The sequence below is a fragment of the Oreochromis niloticus genome, linkage group LG7 (genome assembly GCF_001858045.2).
Source record: "Oreochromis niloticus isolate F11D_XX linkage group LG7, O_niloticus_UMD_NMBU, whole genome shotgun sequence".
Lineage (NCBI taxonomy): Eukaryota > Metazoa > Chordata > Actinopteri > Cichliformes > Cichlidae > Oreochromis > Oreochromis niloticus.
This window is the reverse complement of record NC_031972.2, coordinates 40,775,346-40,788,288: the sequence shown is the minus strand read 5'-3', so window position 1 is coordinate 40,788,288 and position 12,943 is coordinate 40,775,346. Positions and strand designations below refer to the sequence as shown.

Below are 12,943 nucleotides of genomic sequence, written 5' to 3'. Positions count from 1 at the left end.
GCCCACTCAAGTGTCTCTAATCCTCTTCAGTACAAAGTCCCCATTTAGTACACTCGATGTTTTGGCCCCTCAAACCAGAAATACAAAAATTCCTCCCTGTGGTCCTCACCCTTGAACTTTAAAATCCCACATGCCCTTCAGACTATGATCCCTCCCTATCACTGAATTCCCTTTGAAAGTTCAATGATAATGTGTCATTTATAGCTTTGTAGATTATTTGAATTGTGTAAAAGTAATCCAGGTTGTACTTTCCTCCTCAAGTCCAAGAACTGAAATCAGATGACTGTTGTGCTAGGGCAACCAGTAAGCAGGTTGAAAGGCAGCCAGATTAACAAGTCCAAGGAACTGGACTACCGAAAACCAGTCCTTGTAGAGAACCGGTTCTCAATTCCCATCCCGAGTGAGTGCTATACCCATCAATTGACTTTGCACTACAATTAGCACACTTATCCAAAATTGAATGCACAAATAACATGCACCAACACTTTTAGCCACGTGGTATTCAATTATATCCCTTCGAATAGCATTGTCTCTACTTTTAGGCTTTATCCACCATACACAGTAGCTGCGCAAGTGCCTGGAAGACAAGTTTAAATTTAATCTTCTTAATATGGAAATGTTTTCTAAAAGTTCAGAATGCCAACTACAGTGTAAATGTGCCTTGAAAACATGCTCAGTATCTCATTATTTCCTAAAACAATTCAACTTATTCAGAACCAGTTATGAAATACATTATTACATCTCCAAACTAAGAAAACAGACTTTGTTTAGAGATTGCAGGTCAAATCACTGTCGTCGTCACCATTTTTGGATATGTTAATGTTTTGCTGCACTTTAAGTGTTAGAGGCAGCAGCTGTTCCATTTCAAAACTCTGACCAGCTGTACCTTACTGATATTTGTGACACACACATACTTGGTAATTGCAACTTTCTCAGATCTTCACATCAACCCCAAACGTCAGGAAAAAACGCTGAATAAAAATTACTGCTAAATTACTCTCAAATGAGTAAAAGTGTAAAAGTACAGTCATAAATGTAACCTAAGGGATCAAAGTACTGTAGCAGTACTGTAAATACAGTGGAGTGAAATACTGAGGAGTTAAAAAAAGAAAAAAAAGTGGAAATCCATTAATTCTCTTCTGCTTCTCATTGTCAGGGTCGCAAGGGGGCTGGAGCCTACCCGGCCAGAGGCAGGGTACACCCTGGACAGGTCGCCAGTCTGTCGCAGGGCTAACACACAGAGACAGACTACCATTCACACTCACATTCACACCTATGGCCAATTTGGAATTACCATTTTAACTTAACCCCACTAACTGCATGTCTTGGATCAAGGACACATCTAAAACCTGCAGGACACCGGCCCTTGAGGCCTGGAGCTCCCCTGCCTCTGCTTTAACTCCACCTCTTTAGATGGCACAATTTATCTCACTTTAAACCTGTGTATAACAAAGTGTTGGACAACCCCCCCCCCCCCAAAGAAACAAACAAAAATCAAATGTCAACAAAACAACGCCCCCCCCCCAAAAAAAACTGTCTTTTGAAGGAAATCACAGTATATTAAGACATTTTTATGTTTTTTATGTTGCCAAAATTGGAGAGTCAGTTCTTCTATTTTTAAAGCAAACCAGACAACCTCACTCAGCAACAGCAGGGGGAGCTGCTGTCATGGTCTAAGGCTACTTACCATCTCTTTCTCTTCACAAACGCTACACTTTTTTTTATATGTCTGACTTAATTTGCACATATGAAAATTAAACAACTTTTTAGCTCAAACACCAAAATCAGTTCTATTCCTGATATACATGCACAGCATCTGAAAACCTGGCTTCAGAAGCAGCAGTTTTCCCTCTGCCAGACTCACCCTAGCCTTCAATGGTCTAACATTTACTAAATTCCAACTTTGTGTATGTGTGTCACTCAGACCAATGCAGTGTTGAAAAGGATGTGTAGAGAAGAGTTTAAGCTGATTGTTTTTGGGGGTTTTTTGCTGTTTGGTTCAAACAAACAAACTGAACACCACAAAAGAAAAGTAATGCCAGCACAGCTAATGCTAAGAGGAAAACAAAATACAACAGGAAGTAACAAATCATTCTTAATTACATATTTGATCCTTTTTCAAAACCTGCTTTGGTATGAGCTTCATACAAGGGTGTCAAACTCAAACAGAGTTCGTCTGTCATATGCAGCCTGAATTGATCTTAATAACCTGTTAAAAAAGCAAAAAGTTCCCTTTTTCTTTAAAACAACAAAACAAGGTTAAGTATGATGTAGTATGTGAAAGAACATCATTAACGTGGGCCCTTCAGTTCACTCTATAAGAAAACTTAAATGTAAAACAACAACAACAAAAACAAAAAACAAAACTGGCATCCCATACAGACTTTGTCCCATAAATGAAAATAAATAAATAAATATAATAAAATCAGAAAATGGATAAATAAGAATAACATATTATTCATTTATTTATTTGGTGGACCCACTGTTTTAAAAAAAAAAAATGCACAAAACACAAAATTAAAGAAAAGGGGAATAAGAGCACTATTCATTAAAGGTGAAAGTGCTGTAAGTAAATTTAAGCACATAATTCATCCACTGTCCATCTGTTTCAATGCCGTGTGCCAACACAGTACAGAGCAGCTACCTGAAAGCTACTCACAAAGAGGCCGATTGTCTTGTTAATAATTTCACATCTTCACTCCTGTAGTGTAGCTCCTGAAAAAGCAAGACTCCGATCAGAGGCACTCAACTCGCTGTTATAGTTTGAACCTTAAAACAGACAACTCATAAACTGGAGCAAAATAATTTGCTGTTTTGTTTAAATATTATTTAATTTTTTCACAAATAAAAATTTAAACATTAGAGAAAAAAAAATACTCATAATCATCTCACAGATATAACAACATGTACAGCTACGTCCAATATCATTAATATTTATTTTAGACTCGTTTTCTCCAATTGATCTTTCTGAGTGAACTTCAGTAATTATTTTCAAAATTGTTTTTTGACCAGGATTTGTCCTGCAATGCACATATTAAACAAATATGTAGGACTGCTTTCTTCCATTTGCGCAATATCTCTAAAATTAGAAATATTCTGTCTTAGAGTGACTCATGCATTTATTACTTCTAGGACTACTGCAATTTATGATTATCAGGATGTCCTATAATAGAAAAAAAATCCCTGAAAAGTCTTTAGCTGATCCAAAATGCTGCAGCAAGAGTACTGATGGGACTACACAGTGAAAGCATGTTTTTCCAATATTGGCTTCTCTTCATTGGCTCCCTGTTAAATCCAGAATCTAAGTAAATATTCTGCTCCTCACATACAAGGTCTTGAATAATCAGGCCCCATCTTATCTTAATGACCTTCTAGTACCATATCACCCCATTAGAGCACTTCGCTCTCAGACTGTTTGTTTACTGGTTTCATTCCGAGGGTATTCAAAAGTAGAATGGGAGGCAGAGCCTTCAGCATCTAGGTCTGTCTTTGTGGAACCAGCTTCCAGTTTGGGTTTGGGAAACAGACAGCCTCTCTACAAACTAGGATTAAAACTGTATGACAAAGTATATAGTAAGGGCTGGATCAGGTGACCTTGAATCATCCCCTAGTTACACAGCCTAGTTTTGGGACACAGCTACTCACTGTAATAGGTCTATGCTGCTGGGGGCTTCCCATAATGCACTGGGTGTTTCTTCTTCACTTACTTTTTTTACTCACTGTGTTTATGCCACTCTGCATTTAATCATTAGTTATTAATCTCTGGCCCTCTTCCACAGCGTGTCTTTTGGCTCAGATGATACATAACATAATTCAATCTTTAAGGACAAAACACAGGAAAAAGTCCAAAATTAATGTCGCCCTTTGCCATTTTCAGATCTTGCAAAGCTGTCCAGTGGACCAGAGTGTAGCTTTTGGCATTTATTCATGTAAGGATTTACACATCACTGAGCCTAGTTAGGGAGGATATTTATCGATAAATTAAGATGAGCAAATTTAGTAGCTTGACCGTAGCTTACCATTTATTGTAAATGCTAACTAGCTTATTAGGTGATGTTGCAAAATATTCAAATAGCAAAGATATTTGAGAATTTATCAGGCTGTATGAGTTAAACATATTTTTTTAAATAAATTAAATTTTCTACAAAGTTCACCAATATTTTTTTTTAGATAGAGTTATTTGGTCAATTCAGTAAATCAGCTTTCAATTTCAAGACTTTTGAGCCTGACCTTTGTTTAAGGTCAGTCAGCAGCCATCCTCTCCTCCCCTGAGAAACTGAAAGCAGAGACTGATGACTCAGACAGGTAGCTCCTCTCTGGCCCGTGATGGATGCTGTTGTCCCCACAGCTCAAGCAGTGATGAGGAAAGGTGGCTTGAGGGTGAAGTTGATGGTGTAGGTCAGGAGAACAGCCCTCTCTGATACATGGCGACAAGGCTTTCCCAGCTGTGTCTACTCAGGTGATGTCATTCAAAATGGATAATGGTGGAGGAGCAGAGTAGCTGGCCCTATGCAGCACCAGTAACTGCTGAATGATTTGAAATACACCGCATTGCCAAAAATATTTGCTCATCCGTCTCATATGCACATGAACTAGAATGACATTTGATTCTTAATCCAGTATTTACTATGATGTAGGCCCACTCTTTGCTGCTACAACAGCTTCAACTCTTCTACAGTAGGAAGTCTTCCCACAAGGTTTAGGACTCTGTACAGGCCAACTAGTTCTTTCACACTAAAACTGCCAGATTTCATATTCATAAACAGATTAATCCTGAAACAGCATTTCCTCTTAGAACAAAACTAAGATCAGCTCCGTAGTAGAAATTACATTTCAAAAAGAAAAACAAGTTTCCTGCAAGTTTTCCATTTTTTTTTTTTAATTTAACACCAACCTTAAAACAAACCAAGGACACAAACTTGGGCCTAATTAGTGTAAAAGACCTTTATTATTGAATAAGGTCCTTTTTCCATCTTAGAGGTTTCTCCTTTACTGTGATTGGTCCAACAGCCATTTCCTTTTCCCACTTTGTACCTTGAACAGATAAACAGTGTGACATCAAGCTGAATATTTGTATCAATTTTCATATTGGAACTCTGAAAAATATTTATTCGTGTAAATTTGATGTTTGAACATGATTTCTGGCATGACAATTCATAATATTTAATGGCTGCATTACATGGCAAATGTATCCCTAACTGAGTGTGTGTTGCTGCTTACCCTTTACAGTCAGGCTGCTCTTTGTGCCTGCCCTGCAGTCTGTGTCACAGCAGGAGCAGGCATGATGGATGCCACTGGCCTCCCTCCACCTGTCATTCAAAAAGGTTCCTCTTACTTACTCCACATACTTGTTAGTTAGCTGAGTGCACCAAATACAATGAGCATACTATTATGATTTTTATCTTTCCAATAAAGAAATTGTAGTATTTTAGCACCAGTACCAGCGTTATTAAAATCCTTTTAAGCAGCTGAAGATGAAATTTGAGGACGGGAGTTTTGTAGTAATACTGCTAGTGTCTTACCCACTGGAGAATGAACAGGCTTTGTTGGTAGCATTGACATTTGCAGCAGCTTCTGTGGCCTTCAGGCTGCAGGTAATGTATATCTGACGATACATATACAAAGAAGCAAAATCTACATTTCTGAGCAATGATGTGAAACCTGCATCTGTCTGGCAGGAAAGCTGTTGCATATCTTACCACATCACTGTTTCCGTGCTGGAACCTGAAGGCCTCCAACTCAAATTGTAGTTTGTCTTTGTGAGACTGAGGCAGGAAGCGAGAGCTGGATCCTGTCAGCTGACCGTCAAACATACACCTGAACACAACACAGAGAACTCGCATATTAAACTCACATTTAGAAGAGCAAGGCTAAAACATACAAGTAACAATATAAACATATTTGTGGGTTACAGAGTATAGTAAACTGACCCATTATTTCCCAAGAATGCGTATCGAGGGACAGTGTCCACATTTGGGACCACAGTTGCCACACAGCTGTCTACAGTTACTCTGAGAGGGACGTGGTGAAACTGTTCAACTGAAGCTTCAAACTTTATCATGTCTCCCAGAAAAAACTGAGTGCTTGAACGAGGGAACTGCCAGTCATCTGAAAGATACAGCACAAGAAAAAAAAAAAAGGAGAAGGAGGACCTGAAAAGTTACTGTAATTTGTGAACAAGAAAGAGGCCCACCAGTCATTAATCTGAGGGAGAAGTAGAGACTTTCCTCTGATGCGTTGGTCTCACTGAAAGGAGCCCAAGTTGGCTTCAGCACGTCACTGCTCACATCATTCTTCCTAAAACACAAAACAAAACCCAACTGCAAACACCTGAAAAAGAAAACTTCAACAGAGTCTGACTTCTGGGTCCAGCTTTATCAAAAAGACATCCTTTTGGTTGAGTTAGAAAAATAAAAATGCCTCACCTCCGGTAGTGACACTCGATGCTGACAGAGAAATCTATAGTTCGGACGATGGGACTGCCCCCCAGAGGGCTGGGCGTGTAGAGCAGTGTGAACACATAAATGAATGCCTCCTCAGACATCTGAAGCATAGTTTTAAGAACATTTCAAGTTCCATAAATTTGAACCTTCACACAAACACTATTATGAACACATATTCCTACTGATTGGTCTGCAGTTCTAGTCTTGACTAGTTCCTAAGTCAAACACAATTAAAACCCAAGTACCACTATTGATTTATACCAACATAATTAGTTATTTTATCGACTAAATACCATAGACGGTGAAGAATCTAACAAAGAAATTGGAAAAGGAAATGTCAGACCTTGGTGAAAGTGCATATTAATTTGAACATTTAAGCCTCACCAGTAACTGGCTGCCGCAACCATGAAGCTCAGACTCAAAGATTAGGATCTGAGCCTTGGGTCTTCCTCTGTGGCAGCACATCCTCCCAGTGTGACATCTGCAGTCTGAACCAGAACACCAATCCCCAACAGGTCTCTCTTGGCTTCCACTCTGATAGAGTTGTCCCCACAGATGACTTTGATGCTGTCAGGTGCCACTGTAGTTCTCAACTCAAAGTTTGGAGGGAAATGAGGTTCATCTTTAGTTGGTTCCTCTGGAAATCTCCAAGACAACGGTTCAAGGAAAGGTGGCTCCTCCTGTCGGACAGCTTACAAAGAAATATGGATGCTCTCAGTTTGTTTTGTTCTTTTAGTGCTGAACAGTTGTGCAGTTCAACAACAGCGAGCCCAATCTCTAAAAGGTTTTTCTCTGTAAAACCCAAAGATATCTTTACTAAACAAAACTTGCAAATATTTTAGTAGAGACTGTCCAAGGATTGTTTCCTTACCAATATGGCACCAATGGAAGTCATTTGGTATTAAGCCACAGTGAGCAATAGTGAGAAACTTACAGCTTCTCACGACTAAACTGAGAAAATTGTGTACAACACCATACACCATAACCCCTATACTGTACTATACGTACAACACAATTAAATTCATAAGATTCATCAGAATTAGAAATGATGCAGTAAGCATAAATGTTATTGCTCTGATGATTGATTTGACCCCATTTTAGATAAAATTAAGAGATTAAGATTATATTTGTTTGTCATATACAAAAATACATATTTGACTTCTAGAGAAATGAAAAATGATCACTTCGTGTGTTGTGTACCTGCTGGTCTCTGGACTTGCTGGTTTGCTCTGTGGTTTCCAAACTTGCTGGCTGCAGGGTGGAGGATCTCGTTGGACTCCTGAGCTGCTGCTAAAGCACCACAAACAAGACAAAAAAAGATTGTGATCATTTTGTCAGGCATGTGTTTACTGTGTTCCATCTGTTTGAAACAGGCGCACATGTGCAAAAGGTGGCTTTGTAGAGCTGACTTTTGGCCCTGCCCACTATGTAATTGACCTGATGATTCTGCAGCTGAGTCATGTTTACCTGTTCTCAGACTAGGTAAATAAGATCCCCAACTCCACTGACTGAAATGCAGCCCCACAGAGTCCACACTGTTGATAGATGCAGACTCCTCCTCCTGACCTTCTTTATTTGTTTTGTCATCAATTTTCTTTTTAAACACATCATCTTTTCATCAGCACTGCTCACAACTGTAACCAAATGCTCCCAGGCAGGAAGGAGACAGATCAAAGCCATGGGACCGGCACCACCTCCAGACTTGGATTAGCTTGGCTCAGTGCAGATCAACACCCCCAGACCCAGAAAGTATTATTTCTGAGACCTGTACTTGTTGCCAGTCCAAATCCAAGTCCAAGCCTGATGTTGTTCCCCTTTTCCTTTGGGTTCTGTGTGTATGTTTACGCTCTCATGTATTATTCCTGCTGGTTGGTATTTGAGTCAATTTAAGGTTGTCTTTTCAAAGTTTTGTTCACCTGTGGTTGAACCAGCTTTACAACAATGAAGTCAGTATCATATACCGCAAATTCTGTTTACCTCTCTCAGAGGTGGTTGTCCGGGTTGCTCCGCCTTCCTGTCAAAGTCTCACCTGCCAAAGATCAGCTGATTTACTCACCTGTTCCATTTCTGGTCATCAATATGGTTTCTTAAGACTGAAGCAGTCATTACTACAGTTGTTGCATCAGCAAGAAGTAGTATGCTCTGGCTTTTCTTCTGTTCATGTTACCAGTCAGTTTGTTCTTTTGGAAATAACCTCTGTTTCTGTGCAGACCTCTAAGCGTTTTATACGCTGAAGTATGTGTGATAGCGTGTGTCCACCCACTCTGGGAACCAGCAGCATTACAGACAGTGTTTTTGTCTTGCCTTTTTCACACATCCTGTCAATAAACCTGTGCTAAAAAATAACACTTACATTTAAATATTTAGCAGTAATTTAAAATCATTTAATGCAATATTTTATAAACAATAAGGTTTTTTGGAAGCCCACAGATATACAGAACATTATAAAAGCCCTATATGAATCTATATAAATCAATGTTTATGAATGCATAATGTCTACAAAAATGTGTATGTCACAGATATTGCAAATGAAATATAATTATATTTAACTAATACTGAACATTGTAGTAATGTTTAGGCTGGCTCACCTTAAATAAAACCTAACAAGACAGACAATTTGGTCTTAATTTGAATAATTTGCTAGGACTCCATTCTACAGCATCTACAGGACATGCTGGCCACCTGGTCTTGCATGACAGGGCATTAAAAAAGAAAAAAGAGCAAAGAGCAAAAAAAATCTTTACAGGTAAAGAAACATTTTGTATTGTCTTCATAGTGTATTATACAATCACTCAGCTTTTTTATATGCTAAATAAAACTCCTGCATTGTTATCACAGAAGTTCAGTTGTTACTTTGAGAAAAGAGAGAAATCCCTGAGAGAAAGCACACTCTCTTGCTCTACTTTTAGTAAAGGGCAAAAAAGACATGTTTCAGCAATAAGCTGTCATCAGTTGCTTCTCGTTACAGTTGTTATTTCGTCAATGAGAAATGAGTCCAGACCCAGCTCTGTGTGCACGTAATATAAATATATTTAACGTAAGAAACAACATATGTTTTATTTTTGCCATATCAAAATGAATAATACACATTTATATATATAATTAATTTAATATGTTAAAAATTAGACAGAAAATGTTCGATATGACTCCGTTTGTGTGTCAAAGACTAATTAAGGTCATGCTAGAGATCATCCTGGTAAAACTGTTTATGAGTCGCTGCTGTACCTCTGTGTTCTGCATAGAAATAATTAGTCCAGCCAAGGTCACAGTAACACTCAGGCCAAAACAAATGCTGAAACACACTCATGGACAAGCACACAAACACAAAGAGCTCTGTTCTTTTTGTAACTGAGAGTCTTGAGAGACAGAGGGGAGACTAGAGAGGACCAGAAACCAGAACCAGATCTGAGCTGTCGAGTGTAAACCCGGGAAGCTCATCAGGGGTATCACAACTGATCACACTCACATTCAGATTCATCCAAAGTCAAACCCAGGACCTCCAGGCTATGACGTGAAAGTGCTGCACGTAGTGATGTAATGGAAATATCTCAGGAATGGAAAAAAGGAAATATTTGGAACTCTCTTCATACATGGTGGAGCAATGTCAATGCAGTGCCTATGTGCTAATAATGCATACGTGTGTGAAAGAAGAGAAACTGACAGGCTTTGTGGCGCCAGCCTTGAATGACTATTCAAGGAGTGGCATTGTTACTTTATTTTTTAGCTCTGGAGAACACCCTCACCACCCACCACCACCCCTCTCTCCCTCTCCCTCTCCCTCTCATGTATAAACAGTAGCAGTCTCCTGGGGCTGTTAGCAGCTCACCTTCACTGATATTAATGAGCTCTTTCTGCTCATTTCCCTTATTTATTAACTGCTGATAGCCAGAGGAAAGGTAGGTGTGTGTGTTTGTGTGTGTGTGTGTGTGTGTGTGTATTGTTGTTTGAGTTTAATGTTAAATGTTATTTTTTTGCACATGTGGCTGTTTTTTTTTAATGTTTCTCAAAAAGGAGCAGTTTGTTAATGATGATGTCAGTGAGTTTTAGGAATGACCTTAATGGAGGAGAATGTTTTTTTGTTTTTTCTTTTAGAAAATAAAAAAGCTTTAATGGGGCACAGTCACTCACAGCCAAAGGGACAAATAGGGACCACATCCTCATTTTAGTTTTGACACCACTTCTAGTACATAATGGCTTAAGCATGAATCAAGGCTGCAGTTTGGGAATGGCTTCAGGCAGATCCCCAAATAAGTCATGAACTGGAACCCGTGATGACTGTACGTTACAAAGGTCAAAGATTGTTACGAATATGTAACTGGTAGGCAAGCTTGGGATGGGTGGTCAGGGATTCTACAGAGTCAAGGGAACGTGCCAGCAAAAAGGAATGGCAGGAGAAGAAATCAGAAGAAATTCCTGATAATGAGAGAGCTTGATAGAAGAGTGAGGGGAACCTGAATCAGGTAGCGACCTGGCTGAACTCTGAACAGAGGCTCTGATAGTGAAGCTTGCTGGGATTTTTGGCCCGGCAGCTCATAAAGGTTTGAGGTTGAGTTGTTGTTTGGCTGGTTAGTTTACATTATTTGAGTAAAGTAGCGATGAATACTGTATAAATTTTTTTAATGAACAAAGGTGACCGTAAGCAGTTTGGACGCAATGTGATTTGGCCCATGAAAGCCTGAAGGTTCCGTCCCTTCTGCAAACTCTCAGCTTTTGTTCTTTCCATATATATTCAATTGGATTCAGGTCAGGTGATTGGCTGAGCCATCTTTTTTTTTTCTTTTTCGGAAGCCAATTAAGAGTTTCCTTGGTTGTGTGTTTGCAATCATTGTCTTGGTGAAAGCATCCACCTCCATTTCATCTTCATCATCCTGGAAGATGGCAGCAGGTTTTTATCAGGAATGTCTCGGTACATGTTCACATTTATCCTTCCCTCAGTTATATGAAGCGTGCCAGTGCCATATGTTGAAAAACAGCTCCACACCATGATGTTCCACCTCCAAACTTCACTGTTGGTGTGGTGTTTTTAGGGTGATATGCATATTAAGCAACAATAAAGCGCCGACAATCTTGAAAGGACTTGCTGGTTTTACTTGTGTGGCACCTTGGGAATGAGACACCTTTTTACAGGCCTTCAGTTGGACTGAACCAGCTGATATTAATTTGCACTAAGTGGCAGGATTGCTTTCTAATTACTGATAGATTTCAGCTGTTGTCATGACTTTTGCACCTCTCTATCCCTGTGTCATTTCTCATTTTTACACAATTTATGGACATCTTTAGTTTGATTTCTTTGCATCTGTGGATTTGATGGTTGTTAGCAATAGCTGATGAGAATTTCATGTTAGTAGCACCTTTAGAAATATATTTACCTAGAAAGTTGATCACGTGTTCAACACTGTTTTTACACGCTGTGTGTGTGTGTGTGTGTGTGTGTGTGTGTGTGTGTGTGTAAACACTTTCTGCTGTATGTTTGTGCTTTGTCAGTGTATGTCCACCACGTTTTAGGGACAGAGTGGACACACTTGCTTGGACAGATGGGGTTTGAGGTCATCAGAAGACAAGCGAGTGCTGTTGTAGAATCTGCTGTGCAGCACATTTCTTGTTTGACCTTTGAACTTGGGTGTCCATTCCAGTCACCTTGCTGCACTCTGTCTTCTGTCTCTGTTGTGTGACTCCTACAGTTGCAAAAAAACAGAAATACACCAGTCGGCACTTGTTTTATGGGGAGAAAAACAAAATGAAAACAGACCAACAGATGTTTCCATTATTAATCTCTATCATCCAAAATAAACTGCAGCACATTTTTGTATATGAAATCTAGAAAGGTCACAATATACAGAGAAGCTGATGAAAGCAAACCCTTGATTCTTTCTGAAATTTTAACTATCAATAAAATGATCTGCTCATTTCATGGTAATACTTGGCACAAGGACTTTGTCACATCCTTGGATCAGTACAATTAGAATTATATTGACTGAGGTTGATTTGGTGCCAACAACTAAACCTTTGCTCAGGAACCCATCTTTCCTAAACCTTTTATAACTATACCCTGGTTTCAATTTGCCTCTGAAGTGTTTATGTGTGGTGTCATCATCATGCAACCTTAGATCCTCAGGTTTTGCACTGCATTTTTATTCCCTGTCCTACCCTTATCCTCATGGCTGAGACAATGTCCCACACTTTGATTGGTTCTTGCTTGCAAAAGTAAGCACAGTCTCACAAGAAACTTGGCTAAAAACAATGTGCTGATCTATGCATCCATATTGAAACCTAAAGATGATGCAGACAGCATCTGAGATAACAGTTGGGTTTATTTATGGAACTAAAATCTTGCAATGTATCAAAGTGTGCTTTGAGATAATTTGGGAAAATCTGACAGCAAGTTGTTGAACCAAAAGTGGACTTTTTAACAATGACAAGATAATAACACTGCCAACTACCAACCAAGAACTGCTTAAGAGAAATGGGTTAATGAAGTCTAGAATTTAATGCCAGTGAAA

The 12,943-nt window shown here is 39.1% G+C and overlaps 1 protein-coding gene across 1 annotated transcript; it reads right to left on the bottom strand.

Annotated features, from left to right (window-relative positions):
- Positions 1–4,929: 4,929 nt before the first annotated feature.
- On the bottom strand, positions 4,930–7,871 carry LOC100699670 (zona pellucida sperm-binding protein 3). The gene is given in 10 exon segments (XM_019357928.2): positions 4,930–5,034; positions 5,221–5,309; positions 5,523–5,605; positions 5,700–5,817; positions 5,931–6,108; positions 6,194–6,297; positions 6,426–6,544; positions 6,828–6,886; positions 6,889–7,134; positions 7,644–7,871. Coding segments are annotated over 10 exon segments (1,263 nt in total). The 5' UTR covers positions 7,825–7,871; the 3' UTR covers positions 4,930–4,948.
- Between the last annotated feature and the right edge of the window lie 5,072 nt (positions 7,872–12,943).